This window comes from Malurus melanocephalus, unplaced genomic scaffold, assembly GCF_030028575.1.
Source record: "Malurus melanocephalus ecotype Western Australia unplaced genomic scaffold, MMel_1.1 scaffold_7, whole genome shotgun sequence".
Lineage (NCBI taxonomy): Eukaryota > Metazoa > Chordata > Aves > Passeriformes > Maluridae > Malurus > Malurus melanocephalus.
Window position 1 is genome coordinate 2,440,431 of NW_026623239.1, and position 20,240 is coordinate 2,460,670.

Below are 20,240 nucleotides of genomic sequence, written 5' to 3' on the forward strand. Positions count from 1 at the left end.
TCTTTATCTTGTGAATGTTCTCTGAATTACTGAAATAAAAAGAAACTACTCCTAGGATTAGATTTTGTTCTCTGTGGAGTCAATGACTAACTCCAGTTTACTTCACCTTGGCAGCTGAAAACACAAAATATAGTCTTACTTCTTTAGCAAAAAAAGAACCAGGTGGGATTTGAAGAAYTAAAAACCACTATTCATTTTCTCACAAAGTAGAACCTAAGTACTAGACTATTTTTTTAAATTTGTATGGACTGTATAGGAAGTTTTACCTTCTCCAAAATTACTAGAGGTCTACAGTCAGTCCTGAAGTGGACTGGCACATCAGTTTGGACCAGAGGATGAATTATCTTTAGTACACTTTATGCTGGAACTGTCACTGAGTGTTTCCATGGGAGAAACAAGAGGTGTTTTAGCAACCAGCAGGCCAGCAGTTACATGATGCTTTCCTGCTCCAAATGCCTACTGCCAAATTATATGCTGTTCACAGCAAACGTGCTCCTACAAGAACTACGGTTGAATTTTACTGCTTGAGAAGTCACCAASCCCTCCTTTCTCTGAGAAAAAAAATTACATCATCATTAAAAAAACATTAGCTGAAATGATTTTATTGTTTTTGAAGAAAAATGTATTGAAAAWAACAGACCTACCAACTTCTAACCTCTGGAAAGGGCCAAAGAAATCAAGTGACAATATGCTAGTAAATTCTTGAAAGTCCATCTGATTTAGCTAATGTTTAATTCAGATCAAAGTGTATGCTAATAAGCAGCTGCAGCCAGTATCTAATTAGCATGTGAATTTACTGAGCTTGCACATCCAGCTGAAAAGCACAACACTTTTTGCAGCCAGTATATGACTGAGTCAAACTYTTCCCTGTATAAATACTTCCAGAAATAAGATAGGTTTGCTGCAGCCTTTACAGTTACACAAAACTGCAGCCTCAAAGATCAATAAGCCTTATTTGTAGTCCACATAGAAAAGAAACGGAAAAATCACTGTGAGAGACTGGAATGTTAATGGTTAACGACTCGAACAAGTGACCATTTGCAGAAGTAGAGGTTGTTTGCTGACAATGCTCCAAGCAACTACCCAGGTGCACAGGGGGTGCACATCCATCTCCGGACACCTTAGCTTGGTGTTGAMCAAGGGAAGAGGCTGATAAGAGGCAAATCCTGGAAGGTGGGGTAGTGCTTTTTATCATGCCAATGCCCTTACACAAGTGGCTCAGCTGTGCCGACATTCCCATGTCTGCAGGCATTCATCCCTTCTCACAATTACATTAAGAGGCAGCTGTAAGGTTGTGTTCCATGGTCCACAGTATTACATCACCTGTGCAAAACTCCCCATTCCAGCAGAGCTGTCTGGTCATTCTCTCTCAGCCTGAATGTAACATTAACCCATCGGACTTTGTGTTTTTGGGCTTTTCCCGGCCCCAATGGATCAAGACTGTGACCATTGCTTCAACCAACAGACACTGAAATTGCAAAACTCAAGTCTCATCTCTGGATCCATAGGTGGTRTATATACATCTTCCTAATATTATTATCTCTTTTTCTTTCTTTTSCCTTAAACATTTTATGGTTTTATATACGGTTGCATTTCCAACCAAAACGGGTACATGGGTACATTTTAAAATATGCCAAGTACCTTATCCTACCTTAATGTTCTCAAGCCTGCAAGTAAAAGTTGGATATTGAACCTCCTGAGTATTTTGTTGTTTTTCTCATGCGTTGCTCAGAGCAAATAAAACAACTTTTCCCGGGTGAACCAGGGCATAACAATTACCCAAGAGTTTGCCAGTATTTCATGAAAGTAACCACCAGGAGTCAAAGCCCTGCATTAGTATGGCAATATTGGGATTTGAATATTAGGCTTGCAAGGCAGCCTTCTCATGCATTTTGGGAAAATTGGGATCTATCTCTGTTTGAAATAAAAGCACAACAAATAGCAAGCACCCCCATGGTGTGGGCTGTCTTAATCTCAGATCCATGCACTCAGCTACCATAGCATGACATGTGCTTTGTTTTGATCTGACTTCACCAGAGTTGCAAGTTACCCATCAAGTCATCTGCAMCTACCTACTGCCAAACACACTCAAAAGCACAAAGCAGAAATAAGGTTTACAGTACCCCCGAGCAGCCAACATGATTGCCACAGCAACCATGCACTGGTACWGGAATAACACTGATCTGTAGAGGCAAGAAGAAAATTTCAATTACTTGCTACCATGAGCTGGAGATGGCATTTTATTGTTTTTCTCTTAGCAAGAAGCTAATGAAACTGTATCTCTTGCCTCCTGGTGGAAATGTGCTTCTGGAATTACTGGATGYGCACAAACCTATGCCCACCCACCATGCTCTCTTAATTCTGCAATTCCTTCCTGTAATGCAGTACTAGGCAATGAGACTATTAGTTTGCTTAATGTAGCCACTGAAACTTCAAATAGTCAAGAAAACAAATTTAGCGGAAAATGGTCATGGTAGTAATAAGAAAACAAACTTAACCAGCAGGTGGTACACATAGCTGATGTCAATGCACCAKTTTTTGTTAGTAAGGTGTTAAGATTAGGCCTATCCTGATTCACAGCAACTTCCATTTGCTATTAAATGGATAACAGATTAGGTGTATTGATGTTCCAGACACTATTTTGGAATAATTTGTTTTATGAGAAATGTTTCTCTGCAGTAAGTGCTGTTGTTTTCAGGGACATAGACCTTTCTGGCCCTCCAAAGTGGCCTTTCCAGTGGCTGTCCAATGAAGCTCCACAGACAGACGCACGCAGCTTGCTGGAAAACACATTCTGGCTTCTGAGAAATTCACGTCATGATTTGTGGAAAAAGCACTCCAGCAACCTGCCAGTCTAAGCTGCAAAATGAAGTGCTCCCAAAAGAGTAGAGCAGCCCGTWTTTGTCAGAACACTCAGACACCAGAATTGCAGTCTTTAAATGAAAATAGTGAGACTAATTTGTTTACCGAGACAGAAATAAATACTCCTAAAGCTGAAAACAGACTTCTGAGCTATTGCCCAACACTACGYATTTTTCAGGGATGACCTGAAATGAAGTTTCCTGGTCTGCTACTTGAGAGATCTCCTTCCTCTCTGACACCTSACTCAAGGCCAGTCTCCCAAGATCTCGAAATGCCCCTGCCAGGCTGAATTCCTCAGGCAGTGCACTCACCTGTTACTTTGTCATTTGTATTCTGACATCAGTAAGGCAATGAAAATAAAATGAAAGATCAAAACCCACTCTTGAACACTATGTCATTATCTATCTATCTATCTATCTATCTATCTGTCTGTCTGTCTGTCTGTCTGTCTATCTATCTATCTATCTATCTATCTATCTATCTATCTATCTATCTTTAATGCATGCAGTTCAATCTTATTGGAGTAACTGATATGGACTGCAAGTTACCTAATCGAAAATTCTTCTTTGTTTTCTTAAATTCCCCCTTCTCTTAATCTATTTCTTTTTTTTTTTTGTTTGTTTTGTTTTGTTTTGTTGTTTTAATAAGTGTCAGGCAAGGTTTCATTGGGCTGTTTTAGCTTCTCATGAGTTGCACGCAGGAGATGGGAACAAGCAGTAAAAAATGTGGACTGGTCTATAAAATTTTAGGAATGTCTTGGCATAAACCTTTTTTAAAGAATTCTATGTAAATGTGACAATAGAGAATCTCCATAAATAATATATAAAATACTGTCCTACCCTTGTAAACKACAGTTACATGTACACAGGGATAGTCTACTTCATTTTAAACAGATTTTTATACCATAGCTCTCATTAAGCACCTTGGTTCAAACAAATTTCTGAACAAAACTCTGATGCTTGTAATGTCAACTTACATAACTATATAATTTCATAAAATGTCTCATTGAATTGAGAAGCGAAAATTGCTCTGYCTTGCAAATCCAACAGACCTAGATGACTCCTATTCTAGGCCCTCACCTTATCATTCAGCTTGTGTACTTCAGATTTTATTCAACAAAAAAATTAAACTTTATCAAGTAAATGGAACATGATTAAATAATCATGATGCCTCCTGGGCATACAATTCAGAGACCACTGAGTGAAAACTAAAATGTCAGAACTTGAAAAATCTCATGGTCTTAGAAGAGGGGTAATTTTTGCTATGATTATGCTTTTTCCCTGGCTACAATAATTAAGTCAGATTTATATAAGAGATGGCAATCTTTTTACACATTTTAAGCAGGTAGAGAAGAAACAACTATTTCCAAGAAAGCTTTTTGTGCCTTGCACTSGTTACTTGCATTTTATTTTCTTTCTCCTCATTTGCGATTCAGCTGTATTGATGCACTTCATGATTATCTTCCTGCCTGTACCCTGTTTGCACTCAATTACYGAGGGGCACACAGTAATAAGACAAGCTCTCCTGCATTGTCTACTTTGTTCCCTCTCAATTCAGCAGCCACAAAATCAGATCGGCAGGCACATGGACCAAGAACTTAGGGAAAATAGCCATGATTAATTTAGCTGTTGCTGAGCTCTCTGAGGCAATCTGTTCCATCTTCCTGTCTATTTGTCGAGGAGCTGATCAGACCAGTGATGGTTCATCAAGCAGTGTTTTGCCTTATGCACAAATAAATCAGAAGGCCAAGCCTGAGGAAGGACAAAAACCGGAACAGATGTGGCAATATGAAACATCTGGCTTTGTAGCAACAGTGAAGGCATCACCCACTCCCGGGAGTGCCTCACAACCCCAAGGTAAGCCATTTCCTCTGACCACGACGTSTTTGGCACCATTACTACAACATTTCTTTCAGACTGTGAGTTTTAAAGAACATATAGCAATCACAATACAGACATAAAATCTTTCCAGCATACCAATGTCAAAATTCCCAGAGTTCCAAGAAGCTGYGATGTGAACCAACCCCAAATATTAAAAGAAATATGAAATTACAAAATTGAAGTATGTCTGTCCAGTCAGTTTGTGACAAATAAAAGCCCCCAGAAATTAATCCCAAGCTTTTTTCAATGTTATTTTGCTTCAAAAATATTATTACAAAAGAAGTTTCATTGACGTCCCAAAATTGTTGAAAGGTCCTGTGTTCTTCAAGAGAGTACAAGCATGTATTCAAGGGGTAGCCTCACCACTGTGGAACAGGAGCCCCAGAGAAAGCTGCTTTCTTTTCACGTTGCATATATCCATAATAAGGTAATATCACTAGTGATACTCATGCAACTCCACAGCACCTTCAAAATGTCATCCCAGTGATGGATACATAATTGTGCCACCTTCTGCTTTCTGAATAAGGTAGAATTTTAGTCATTATRTGCCTGAGGATGACTGAAAAGCAGTGATGTCTACACCCTACTAGCTGGATTATATGCTGTCAAAAGAAACATAGAGAAATTTACAGAGGGAACAGATCTGCTGCATTAATCACTTTAAATGCAAAAATGCGAGTAAAACAAACAAAAGTCAGCATGGTATCATTTTAGAGTCTGGATCACAGATCAGATTTGCGATACCTTTCAACAGGCACAGAAAAGACCTGATCAAAACACTGAACTCAACATACCAGCTCCTTCTTCTTCATGCACTCCATGAGGATAATGAAGAGGTGCTGTGCCTGCGTKCGGGTGTATGTGAAAGTCTTCTGGATGGTAACTAGCAACTGGTCCCTCAAAGACTCGTTGATAAGTCTGAAATTCAAAARGATAAGATTAAGTAGAAAACCAGTCATGAGGGAACATTGTAACTTTATTTCAACCATTTTCAGGGACAAAGGTCAAAAAATAAAGTATCAAACATAAATCACTGAAGGTTGATTTGGGCAGGTTTCAAGGCCAGGAATTGCTGRAACCATTAGAGATAAATTGGAAAACACTGTTCTAGAAAAACATGTTGATTGTGCTGAGGTCCCTCATCTACAAAGCTTTTATATCAGCTCCCACATATTGCATGATAGAAGGTCATKCAAACTATCAGCTCTGTGGGATTTCCTAACAAAAACAAGAACCACACTGACTGTCTGAATTTGAGGAAGATCAACACTTCTAAGTGAACTGAAGACTTCTTTCTATCAGTGAGTTAGAAGAATTCAAYGTATAGTTAATTTTCTGAAACTGGGAGCACTTACGTTGTCAATGGTTTTAATTTTATCTTGAAAATGTCAACAGTATCAACTCACTYTACTGATGCTACACAGGACCTCACACAAAGACAAACAAATTTCTTTGTTCCTGACCCCACTCTAAGAAAACACTCTAATTTTCCAGGAGCTCAAGAGAACCCATTTTATATTCCCCTCGGTGCTTGTGTCAGTGCTTGCAAAAGTGGTCCAACAGCAGAAATACAGTACATGAACGATTAGTACCTGAACCCTACCTCTTCATAACAAAAAGCTTATTCCTCAGGAGATTTCTGGGTGAAACATTTCTGTTCTCAATGTCAACATTACAAAACAGTGGGCTCTAATTTAGAATATGTACGCTTTGATGCAGGGAAGCTTCTACACTACAGCAGTTTCTCACTTAAAAAAAATATAATTGAGTTTTTCAAATTAGCTAAATCAGAATATTTTGGGGGATAAGTCACCTGGTGGAATGAAAATCAGAGAATCTTCACGTCTCATATTTAGAAGAAAAAAAATCATTAGTCCCGCAGAAGCTGCGGAGAAATATCAGAAGCAGCAGATATCTAAAGCAGGTATCTGTTACCTTATGGCAGCTGCTTAGGGACAACAAYGTCCAAATCCCTGATTTTTGCATTGCTTAAAGTTGCCTGTGCTTCTCCACAGCAAGGAGGCACAAATGAGACTGTAGGATATTCATTACACAATTGAATTTAAAAACATGGGTTTAGTCATCTAGTCTTTATACCTACATCAAACATGTTAGAAAMGACAACAAAAGGCAATGGGAAAGAAGTGCTTGGGAGAATATAGATCTGGCATATGGAATGCATATGTTCTCTACCGCCTAAATTTGATTTGGGTTGTAAATATTCCTGTTGAGGAGTACTTCAACTTTATAAAGAAGCCTGGAAGGCATATGCCAATTTGTTAGGTTTAAAATGAGTTTACATAGGGTTTCAGACCATGCAGAAACATGAAACAGTAGATCACTGTTCTTTCTATGCCTGGCTTCTCCTGCTGCCTTCCACTTTATTACAGAGTCCCCTTAAGTGGCGAGTCTACCTCAGCATCATCAGTTGAAAAAGGTGCAGGTAACCTGGGGAGAGTTTAGGAACACACCCAGTTATGCAGGATAGGGTCAGGAAAGCCAAGACAAAGATGGAGCTGAACTTGGCAAGGATACAAAGAATAACAGGAAGGGCTCCTACAGATGTGTCAGTGAGATAAGACTGAAGAAAGCATTTACCCCATCTGAGAAGCAAGGCTGGCAAACTGGCAATTATGTACAAAGAGAAGGCTGAGGTAGCCAACAACTCAACAAACCCAAGTGAAACAATCTGCACCTCAGTTGGGGCAACCCCCAATGGCAACACGGACTGAGGAATGAACAGCTCAAAACCAGCCTTTTGCAGAAGGACTTTGGGGTGCTGTGGGTGAGAGGCTGGACAAGAGCTGACAATCTGCACTCACAACCCAGAAAAACAAGCGTGTCCTGGGCTGCACCCAAAGCAGTGTGGGCAGCAGGGGAGGGAGGGGATTCTGCCCCTCTGCTCTGGTCAGACCCCACCTGCAGTGCTGGGGCCAGCTCTGGGGTCCCAGCACRSGMAGGACACGGACCTGCTGAGCAGCTCCAGAGAAGGCAATGTTGTTGATCAGAGGACTGGAGCACCTCTCCTGTGAGGAAACGCTGAGAGAGTTTGGGATGTTCAGCCTGGAGAAAAGAAGGCTCCAAGGAAACTTTATTGAAGTCTTTGAGCACTAAGAAAGATGGGGACAAAYTTTTTATCAGGGTTTGTTGAACAGGACAAGGGACAATGTTTTTAAAACTAARAGTGTTGATTTCGATCAGATTGGAATCAAAGAAGAAGATTTTTACAAAGAGAATGATAAAACAGTGGAAGAGGTGTCCCAGGGAGCTGGTGGGTGCCTCATCCCTGGCAACATTTGGGGCAGGTCAGAGAGGGCTCTGATCAACCTGATCTAGTTGAAGAGGAACCTGCCCAGAGTAGGGGAGTCAGATTAGGTGACCTCTAAAGATGCCTTCCAAYCAAAACTATTCTATGGTTCTATGATTCCCTGTTTAGGATCAATCAGGAGAGACCACTTAAAAAACCTGAACTGACAAAATAAAAAAGGCTACAGTCTCTTTCTGTCCAAGACACATTGGATGATTAAATAGTGAAGCAAAACTTTTTCCTTGCTTTGGCTGATGCAGAAGACAGATGACAACATTTTGGCCTACTCCCTCCTCAGAAAGAATATTTTTTAAAGTTGTGCCTAATATTTGAGGAGATAAGAGACATTTCACTTAATCTTTCAAACTCCTGGCATAGGATTTTGTGGTGATCACTGGAGAAAGATCTGGCCTATAATCCACCACTTAATTTGTTTAGCTTTCTTTTTTTCTGAAGATTTTTAGTACTGGAATCCTACAATGTTCTAGAGAGCTACAAGAACTATGCTCTAGCCTGCTTTCAAAATACAATTGCATCATAGGTTTTTTAAAATGTATTGTTCTCAAAATGCTTTGAAAAGTCCTTAATACACTTCACTCAATGGACTGCACATAAATCTGTTTCTAACTTTTCATTTGTGAAGTTTATTTCTTTTCCCAGGATAAAGTAAATATATCCATAAAATATCAGTGGGGTATGAAAACTATTCCCTGCCCTTTTTATATGAAGCTTAGGAGTTGTTTTGTTTTAATTATGATTTGTATTCTAGACAATCATACCATATTGTAAGAGACTTGAGGCTCTGCTCATGCCTTCTTCCAATGGAATTACAAATAAGATACAGTTGTGCAGTTTTGTGGGACTGGCTGAATTTCTTACACATTGTCAAATCCAAAAATTTTGCATATCATTGTTAGGAGAARAAACAGAAAAGAAAGGTAATTATTACTTCATTGTATTCAAATGGGCGTGACTTCCATGTAATTTTATGAGGAATCAGCTTCCCTGCAAACATTCCGTGATGTTTTTCATCATAATTTTTCCCCTGACTACAGTTTATTGAATGCTTCCCCAAAAGAGAAATGACTTATTGACCCTCCCAAGATCAACAAAGGGCCCTTCTTCAGTCCAGGTTTTGATCTGAAAAATACTTTGTTACAAGAGAAAAGTAATGATACAAAAAAAACATGAAGTGTGAAAACAATTTTACAAATTAATTCAGATGTGATCTGGATCCATGATCSCCCATGATGTGATAGACACCATGGGGGATACTGAAGACCCATACCACACTTACATTATGATCCCTTTTGTTCAAAGTGAAAAATTCCTGTATTTTGCCTATAAGCAAAAAGAAATTTAAATAATATTCTTCAGATTCGAAGCCTAAAAACTATGCCACAGTGGATCCAGAAAAAGATCAGTCCAAAGGCATTTTTTAATGATTCTCATATGAGGATGCTCATTTAAAGAACAGAGAATGTTTGATAGTTCCTAGTGAACATTCGGCAAGAAGTACATTTTTATGGGATTAAACTGAACTCTTCAGGGTCTCATGCTTGCAGGAGTAGAAGTGATGGAGTAGTTAATGAGCTATAAATTCAACTTGGAGACTGCATTCAAATACTGCAAGTAATTTCCCATTCTGTGAGGAAATATTTTTCTAAGAAGTGACATAATTTTAACCTAGTGTTTCATATTTCTTATTTTAAATTCAGTATTTAATAATGGGGAAAAAAACCCCTCCGAGGACTAAAAGCTTCAAAATAATCCTATAAAGCTGCACTTTGCAGTTGTTTTACTTTCAGCTTTTGCTTTTATGCAAGACAATGAAATGAGAAGGCATCCATCCTTGATTATACAGTCCAAAATGCTCTAGCTTTATGTGGAGGAGAGTTATTATCAACTAAGATATTCACTGAGGGCTTAGTAGGGACTAAATTTACATGTTTATGATTGTTCTTATGCTTTCAACACTCAGTGCTGCTCATTGTATTTTCAAGGAAAAGGAAAAAAAAATGCTTYAGAGCCCAGAAAACCTGCCTTTTAAATCAAGGCCAATAGTGACGAGCAGCCAAATAATACTTCCAATTCACCACACAGGGAAGGTTGCATTTAAGATGCCTTCTCATATAAGTTATCCTGTGGACATAGCTTGTCATTAAAATGTAAAAGGTACCAGGAATTTATTCAGCTCTACTAAATTATTTCTGAGAATTTTATTTATTTGTACTGAAATGTAGCCACCTATTGCATTCTTAAAACTCTGTTTAAGACTTTGCAGACCAAAGCAACACRTAGTCACTGATATAAAAGTTCTGATAAACTTCAAACCTCACATCTGAGTTAGTTCTGCATATGTGATACTCATATTGCTGAAACCTCAGCTCAGTGGAACACTGCACATGTGCCTTATTTCCCTGGAATTTCAGSGACAGAAATGAGACAATGAGACCTCAAAACTGATTTGCCCTTGAAGACATTTTTACTTCCAGGCATGCCTCACTGCTCCTTCTGACGTGCTCGTGGTACCTCATGGGCTGCGGGCGGCACCTCCTGTGAGGAGTGTGGGCACAGCTCCGGGCTGTGCTGGCACCTCACTCACTGCACAACAGTGAGGCCACACTCAGTGAAAATGTCCACCAAMCACTGTCTCAGGGGAATGACATGCCCGCCTTTTCATGAGGAAAGCCTACAATGAGGCCTTAAAAAGACAGATGCAAGCTTGTCCCCCTGTCTTTTCAAGGATGAACAGGCATTGGCATTGTAAAGGGGTACAGCACCTTCATTAATATGAGAAATCACTCATTTTTCAGCTATGTGGAATGTTTTAGGAAGAATAGATAAAAATGAGGAAAGGCTGGCATATCACAATTCTTTGAAACCCAGTACAAAAGGATCTGTTGGGCAGATAGGCAATTGCCCAACTCTGTTAAGGATTTCTCCAAATGGATGTATCAGCAAAACAGTGATCAAAACTCAAGCAGGGAGATAYATTTGCTCCTCTTCATCTCCAGACATAATCCCCCATGGAAACAAACTTTCAAATTAACTTAAAAACTCACAGGACTCACAGTAGTGCTTAGCAGACATATGCACACATTCTTTTGKGTAGAAGATTAATCCCTGTTGGGCCTCCATGAGTGAGAGTTCAAGACTCTGCAAAACCAGCATAACAATTTACACATTCAAGTGAATTTGGTTCTGCCATTAATGATGCAAGTTTTGAATTATTTAGAAAAGGTATCCAGTCCAAAGCAAATGGAAGATATATTGTGTCTCAGAGAACACCCAGGGTCTGGCCAGCAGCCAGAATTAAAACAGGTTTTTGACTCGATAGTCTGATTGCACAATGAACTGCCGAATAAATCTCTGCGTGCAATTTAGATGTATTASGTCGATCTAGACTTTAATAGAGACACAGGTTTGTATAACCTACTTACATTTCATCTCAAAAAAAGCTAGTAGTTGAATTCAGATAATGTGGCAATTATTTGGTATTCTCCYCATATTGTTAAGCACTATTCAAACATAGGTTAGAGAGGGGAAAAAAGGATCCAGGATCAGGATTTGTACCTGAAGTCTAATGTATTTGGATWAAGCAGTCATGTGGGAATATAGACCGGCATGCAGAATCAGGGAATCAGGCTCAACAGGCAGGGCAAATACAAGCTAGCTTGTCTGAACATACAGGGGTAAATGAAACCTGAAGAGAGCAGCACTCCGTGTTACAATGACACAGGATCAATAAGTTGGGTAGAGCAGCTCCCCTTGCCCTTGACTGAATCCTTTAACCCACAAATGCAAGATACCATACACTGTACTTTTCTATGTGCTAGTGTCATGGCAAGTAACTCCATGATACTGTTTCTACACATGCTTTATTCTGTTGACTTTCTGTGGAGATTCTTCAAGGCTCATTTTGTTTTGTTTTGTTCTGAATACCTGCAATATTTCACCCATATCTAGGATGGAAACAGCCACGTGAGCTGGTGYCGCTTTTTCACAAGATTGTTAATAATTTCCTGTGCTCTGTTTTACCACCAAACTGAAGTTGTGGCCAGAAAAAGAACACACACTAAGAAATGACTTACCCTCCTTCTTCAGAGTATTTGTGACCAAAGGCCAGGATGTCAGATGCTCGGCCACTGCCGTCACATATCACRACGGGGACAGGGGGAGTGTCGCGCAGGTACTCCAGAACGATGGAGATGACATTGGGGCCTCCTTCCACAATAAGGGCCACCACCGGAACCCCCTGACCAATTCCTGGAGCGAAACAAAGAAACAAACCAAACCAAACGAAAACAGCACGAAACCAACCAACCAAATAAAAAACCACACACACACACACACACAAAGCAAGGAAATTAAAATATGTAATGGGGAAAAAAAACCCCAAAAAACAAAGCAAGGAAAACAAAACGTAACAGAAGACAGAAGAAAAAAAAGATCAGAGTGAAATAACTGCGTTATGACAATGTTATGTTAGAGAAAATGGCATTCACAAAATCAGCTATTTTAAGGACAGATGGGACCAGTGTAGTCATCTCATCMGTTCCATTGCATAAACTAGTATTTTCTAGAATTATCTTTTGTTTAAATACAACAGTTACATTCAAATAGACCATGATTTTTTCTTTCTTTTAAAGATAAATCTTGTTTTGAAATCATAGAGAAGCTACTGCATTTTGTCTGCATTTTGTCATAACATGCTCATAATCAAGACTGTAATCCTCCTTGTAGTCTAGGTTTTGCACGATATCAATTTCCCAACACTGGCTCTTCTAACAGTTTCGCTTGCTGTTTCAAAATCACAACTATGACGCTTTTCTTGCCCTTTTGTATCCACTCTGAGGTTGAAGCTGGGTGGCTTTTTAACCCTCCCTTCAATAAACTAAAAACATTCTGTTACAAGAATTATATTTGTTTTTCAGTTCTAGTCAACCTCACAGGTTTTTTTTTACCTAAACTCTCCAGTTTTGCAGCACATTGCTTGATTTGCAGAGCCCACAATGGGGACATTGCTTTAAAGAGAGCTGAACTAGTGCCTAACTAAAGGAGAGGCATCTTCATTTTAAGCACTTTTGGTGTAATTACACGAGAGCTCTCTGCAAAAATTGCAGAATAGACTGCTAGGAAAATTGTCTGGTTTTAGACAAAGGCACTGATACTAGGCTGGTGTTAACATAGCTTGAAAAGGTTTCATGRTATTTACCTTTGACCAGTTGAGACTGGGGAAATTTAAAATGACTCAGACAATAGAAGTTGTTGAACATTTTCTATTAGCATTTTTTTTCCCAGAAATAGAAACTTTTTTTTCCTTTGAAACTAGTTTTTTCTAAGAAAACCCATATGCATTCTGCACAAAATTCTGACATTTCACTGGAAAACAAAAATAAAGGGTGCCCTAGGCTCGGTTACAAAAAGTTACACGAACCCAGGTAATATCTGTTTATGTCTGCTCAAGTTTTCATCTAGACAGAGTTCAGTTCTCAGAAGCAAAGGTAAGCCTGTAAGAACATTAAATCAGCTCTGGCCCTCTAGAAACATTCACCGATCAAATGATTTTCAGTAATTTAAAGGACTTGAATTACTGTCAAAAATAAAATGTACTATTCTTTAAGACAGAAAGGAAAATGTCTAGTTTGTATACATGACAGCAAAATATTCTGAGCATCTCCTGAGCCATTTTGCAAGCAAACATCATGTTTCCTGGAGTGACTCTCAGCATGCCTTGTTATGCCTCTACCATTAGTTTATGGCTTTTCTGTTCTGYAACATAAGTAAAGTGTGTGGTGTTTATCTAGGTTAAGAAAACTACAGGCAGAATTATGATTGTAATTGCTGCTCTACCCAATCTAGACACCTGCTAATGAGATAATATTCAGAAGTATTCTTATTAATGAGTCAAATTGGGTCTGGATGACATTGAGGATTAACAGAAATCGAGAAAGTTTGCAATGCAAGATGCAAAATAATTTGATTTGTGTTCAATCAATCCTTCTGTAAACTGGGAATTCATTAGGAGGAAATACTAGAAAACCTGATGACAAGGGATCTGTCCTTTAGTGTAGCAATGCCACTAGGAAAGTTAYGACCTTGGAATACACACAGCAAAGCACATTCGGTAGGAAAGGGGCAGTTCAGTGCCATTGTGCAAGCCACTCAGGAAATTCCATGCAAAATACTATMTGTACCCATGCTTAGGCTTGTTCAGAAAGAAGAAACTGGAATGAATGGAGAAAAAAGCAAAAAAGGAGTGTATGGGGAATCAAGACTTCATYTTATGAGACAAGATTTAATGAGTTTGGCTCATCTTCCTCAGCAAATTGTGGGGGAAGAGACACTGCAACTTAATTCCCATGACATATACCACATTGGAAATGAACAGCTTTAGACAGAGTTCAGGAGATTCCTGGTTATCAGATGAGTGAATTCTTCACAGTCTTCTTGTAAAAGGGAAAWTTTTTTTGTTTTGGAATTATACTCTGATACTTCCTAAACATAATTATTCGCTGTTGCCTTATGTATCTCAAACTGTTTCTGAAGTAGGTTCTGTCATTCTRCTGGAAGTCTGTTCATTCCCATTGTTTTCTACTGGTTACTAATCAGCTAAATAATTCTAATAATATAAAGAATTATGGTTAGTCTAAACAGCCAAACTATTTTTGCCTTTTTTTTGTCATTTGAAAACACGTCTAAAATTCCTCTTGCAACATTTGATATTCCTCTTAAGCTTTTTATTAATAACTTTTTTTTTTTAATTTTTTTTAAATTTTTTTTTAATTTAAGCTGTTATAGTCACAAGAGTTGCCTGGCATACAAAAGTTCTCTGCAGTTTTTGAGTTGTGTTTCACTGTGGTTAATCAGATGGCAGATTTTCTGTTCTCTGCTTCCTTAGAAACATATTCAGCATGAAAACAATCATCTCCTAATTTGAGGCTAGTGAAGTTTTCTCCAGTTCAGGCTTCAATGAAACTTCATAGCTTTAAGTTAAAACAAAAAACCTAAACTCATATGAACCTTGGTTTATCATATACAATTAAGTTCCAGATTGAACTGCAGCTCTTTTATCATTCTRGTACATTTCTTTGAGGAACAGAAAAGATTTAAATACAACTTGATTTCTGTATCTCATTTTCCAGTGGGCAATTCCCTCAAAGTTTTGGCAAATAAAGTTTTTAAAAAATTAATTTTCACCTTTCTCCATAAATAATTTTAGTCTGGAAATATCTATTGTTTCTTTAGGTTGGAGGGAAAATTATTGCAGGTTATTTCTCAAAATAGAAATAATATTTAAAATCAGTTAATAATACTTCATTGACATTTCATCAAAGTATAATCACTTCTGGCTTTCAGGAAATTTCTCTATAGTCTGCAGCTGTTCTGAACTAATGCTATGAACTTCCACAGATTTATGATAATCAGTTTCTCAGCAGTGATGGTACCCACAGCATGAAAGCCAACAGACATGGCGAAAAACCAAAAAGCCATGCCTGCTTGAGTACCTCAGAATTTCAGAGAAAGGGTAAATGGGATTTACCACAGTCTCAGCTTTCTATTATGTTCCCAATGATGTTTAAATTAATTGTGACATTATGTTTATTTCAGAATAAAAACTTAGCCACTTGTACCAAGATGTCTGCAGCTCAATATCTCTCAGCCAAAACACAGAGCAGATTTGAATTAAACTTTTAGATGTCTTGGTATAAAAAACTGTTTATAAATATTAGAAATTTGGAAATGAATGGAGAGGGTCTGCAGAAAAATTTCAGTGTGTCTGAAGACACGGACTGACTATAATAACACTGCATTTATAACTAYGTTGGATATTTGAAATTGAGAACTGACTGTGCTTTGCCTTAACGTGACACTKGGACAGTTTGGAGGACATTGGCTTGCGATGCCAGCAATACAGAACCTCTGACTTTGAGAAAAGACTTTTGAGAAAAAGGCAGCYGATGGATTTCTCTGTAACCCATAAAACAAAACATGCTTCCTTCTAAATCTCCTCAGAAATAAAAGAATCAGGAATTCTCAGTAAGAGSTGTATTTCAGCTTGTGCACACACAGTATACAACAGTCTGCAGAGAAGGGGCTGGCAGTGCCTGACATACCCACAGGGAGCCTTTTGTTTCAGGCACTTCATTTGGAAAGATAATGTCAGGCTGTGAAGTGAGATGCTAAACATGAAGGCAATGCATTCCTCACAATGTCAAGCACATCATCACAAAAGTAGTTTCTTGCTCCAGAATACAGCCTTAAAAATGGTGTGTTTCACATTTTACTGACTGGAAAGAGAGTTGCATTAATGCACTCCACTGAAATATTACCCATTCTGAAAACTGCAGAGAACATTTTATGGTACAGGGCAAYGCATCATTATCAGGAAAGATTATCAATCTCTATGTATTGCTGACTTCCAAATATAAAATAAATTACAATTCATTTTCAGATATCTGTTTCCTAGAAGACACTAAATGACATGTTAATCAGCTTTATTTATTTATTTATTTATTTATTTATTTATTTAATTTTTTAAAAATATACTCTGTAGAGAAACCTTTTAAGTTCAGGTGAATTATTGTTAAATGTCTGAAAAATTATGGACATCTGACAGTTACATGGGGGATTTATTTTTAAATTTTAATTAGCTCACTGTTTTTCAGCATTTCCAGGATGAGCTTTGGTTTCAAGAACCCTTTTTTCCTTTTCCTTTAGGAAGATGGAGGAAACATCCTGTCTAGCAGCATCTCTGTGGACTTGAAAATAGCTGTGAGTGTTGACTACTGTGGTATCACTGTGATGTTTATGACTTAGTTAATTATACTTACATTTCAAGAGGATAGATACCTGAATACAAAGTGAAAGGTCTTCCACCTTAAGAGTGCTGCATTTTTATTCTGTGCTATTAAAAATAATCTTTTAGACAGAGAGAGGATTTTTTTCCCTCTGATTTTCAAAAGAAATGTTCAGTTTGTATTCAATACAAATTGTGTGTGTGAARCATCTTGCACTAACTGGTACATCATTATTTCTCATTTAATAAGCTCCTCAATTCACATACTGAATTCTTAAKATTTATGCTATAAATGCAAAACAAAAAAAATGCAGGTAGTCTGTCATGACTTCATTAATAGCATACAGAAAAAAAGTTCCACTCAATTTTTCACTCAATATAATGATTCACACAAAAACAAGAAAGAAYACCAAAGACTTGAGGCTCATCAGTATCCTAATTTCTCAAACAATAACTTGTATTTTGATTACTTCAGTTACTATGGATTTTTTGCAGGGTTGATTAGACTACTCAGTGTTTTGCAGTGTCAGATATTGTGGATACTGCTGGTGAAATTAGAGTGCAGTACTGTGAGAAAGATTGATGCAGTCAACTTAAAGCTTCATTACTGTGTTATTGCCTTGGTAGTCGGCAGCAGAGCCTGTGAGACTTTTCAACAATTGTGATTCCAGGAAGGTTATGCACACATCAGAAAGTTTTTCCCAATGCACACCAAACAGCACATGTAGGCCCCCATGTTATTATTAAAAAAGATCATTTCCCCCTTGACACAGCTGTAGTGCATAAGTATGTAAATTAAAATAATAAACCTGAAAAAAATAAATGGATTTTAAAATGGAAGGAAGAAAAAGCTGCATAATGTCAGTGCTGTGTGAAAAGGAACTAAAAAATATCTACCATGCTTTGTGGAAGCCCTACTTTGCTTTCCCAGTTCTTGGAAAAACATGAATATTTTATACTGTGAGTATATTTATAAATAATGTATGACTGTCTTATAAATTATTACTAATTCTTTTAGTGAAGAGCTAAGYGAGAGTTACCCACATTTTTATAGACCAACAAGTGAATAAAATGCCTCATTTCCTACAAAATGCATTTACTACTCATGCTTTTAAGCATGCTTATAAGAGTAACTGGGACATATCACTATGTTGGGTACTGTCTATAAACTCAACCCTGAGTTCAGTCAAATTAAACAGAGGCTCTAGTTCACCACCCTTGACTGAAATGTCTCTGATTTGAGTATCTTAACACTGGGTGGTGGTAGGCAGATCTGAGTTCCTTATTTTTCTTTAACTTACCAGAACCCCTAAGCTTTAATTTGAGTTGACAAATTTGAATTGACACCTTCAGCCTCTCAAAAAAATCATACAGAAATGCTATTTTGCCATGTTTCAAATACGAGTTAACAAGGCTTATCAGACAATTTCCCCTCAAAAATCATAGCTCATCACATACATTTTGGATAAAACTAAGATCAAATTTGATCAAAATGTAGTTCAAAAGTATCAAAGTTCCTGTAAAAGCATCAGTATTTTTATCAAACTTCACAATTTTTTTATCAATCATCCACTGATGACACACACTCCTCATCTGTGCTATGTTGAAACAGGATCCTCAGCCTTCCTTTAAAACCTGAGTCTACTGAAGGCATGTGCAGGGATGAGTGAGGCATCACTGAGCTGGAAGAGCTYGTCAGGAAAGCAGGTATACTGCAGGATCAAGGAGCCTCTGCAGTTTTGCACAGGCCTCCCCTCCAGGTCCACAGACTACTAAATCTTCCTGGATCCAGATGTAGTGCAGATGGTGGGTACATAAATTAGCAGGTTTCTCCACTGGTCATCACAYCCCAGGTTTGCATGTGCCTATCTCAGATAATGAGACAGTGGACTCTCAGCAGTAGGAAATTCCTATGACAGGCTTCAGATTTGTTTCAGCCTCTGGCTGGTGYGCATTCTGCAAAAGGTGGGAAAGAGCTGCCTTTCTAACTGCAAAATTATCCTAGGATAATGGTTTCTGWCAGTGGTAAACTCAGTAATCTCTTACTGGCAGACAAATAAACAAGTCCAAACCCACGAATCAGCAGATATATCCATGTTAGTGTTCCTGCCAGCGCACAATGCACAGAAAGGCAACATTCCTACACCATTGTGCGCAGATGCTCTGTAGCATAAAAAAACCTTAATGGCATCAAACAGATGACATGTTCCCAGATACAGGCTATTAATTCAACAGATGAGCTTATACTTCAGGACTGTTTAAATGCAAGGACTGTTTATATGAGGTATTTACTAGAAAATCCCATTTTTTTTTTCAGTGGATAATTGATAAAAATTTTGTGAATTTTGACAAAAATATTGATGCTGTTACAAGAACTTCTAAACCACATTTTGATCAAATCTGGTCTTAGTTTGAACCTAAATGTATCTGGTGAGCTAAGATTTTTGAGGGAAAATTGACTAATAGACCTTATTCATTTGTATTTGAAACATGGYAAAATAGCATTTCTGTAGATTTTTTTGAGAGGCTGAAGGTGTCAATTCAAATTTGTTAACTGAAATTAAAATTTAGGAGTTCTGGTAAGTTAAAGAAAAATAAAGAATGTCCTTAGTTTAAGAAGTCTGCCTTAGAAGTCCAGTTCCTAGGYTATTGCTGTGCTTTATGGGTCAAGCAAAGCATGCAGTAGTGTGGTGTATTAACAATGCCTGAAATATACCACATTAAACTTGTGGCTTTCAGAAACACTTCAGTCCAARTGTTTACATAGTACTTGGATATCCTAGTACCTACACAGAATGGATAAACAATTAAACATGACCTGGAATTCTAATAAGCGTAAGTCCTAGTCTAAGTCTGAAAGACTGATGAAAATCATTTTAAATTTTTCAACTAATATTTGCCTTACAGTMAAACAGAGTCAACAAATATTGTTCTTTGTGTATTAATACAGCATGCCTAACCACAGGGTAAGTGATGGTAAATGAGATTTAAAATGGTATTGGATTTACAACAGTTGTTAAAGGTCTGACTATATAAATGTTTCTTCTTCACCTCTGGACATCCATGGAGTTCTCCCTATGATCCCAACTAGCTCACAATGGCTAAGTGATAAAAGAGAACATCCTAAAATAATYCAGATCCTTCATATTGGATTACACTGAAATAACATTACAACTTGGTTTCTTTTCTAGGCAGTTTTCAGCCTTTCAGCCTTTTTGGAAACACCACCTGATGTGTATGAAACCTTTTTGGCTAAAAAAGAAAATAGCAAAAAGATAAGATCACCTGCACATAAGATGTATCTGCATGCTCCAGCTCTGAAAAGCACAGCTGCAAAATGTTTACCACCAGAACAGTTACGTTATTAATTACTAAGTGAATATAACTG

At 37.8% G+C, this 20,240-nt stretch overlaps 1 protein-coding gene across 1 annotated transcript in view; it reads right to left on the reverse strand.

Annotated features, from left to right (window-relative positions):
• TRPM3 (transient receptor potential cation channel subfamily M member 3) overlaps window positions 1-20,240 on the reverse strand; it is a 252,210-nt gene that overhangs the window by 79,839 nt on the left and 152,131 nt on the right. The window contains exons 7-8 of the mRNA XM_057372497.1: window positions 12,144-12,318; window positions 5,537-5,660 (exon numbers count right to left, since the gene is read on the reverse strand). Of these exons, the coding sequence (XP_057228480.1) occupies window positions 5,537-5,660; window positions 12,144-12,318 (299 nt within the window). The remainder of the gene's footprint in view (window positions 1-5,536; window positions 5,661-12,143; window positions 12,319-20,240) is intronic.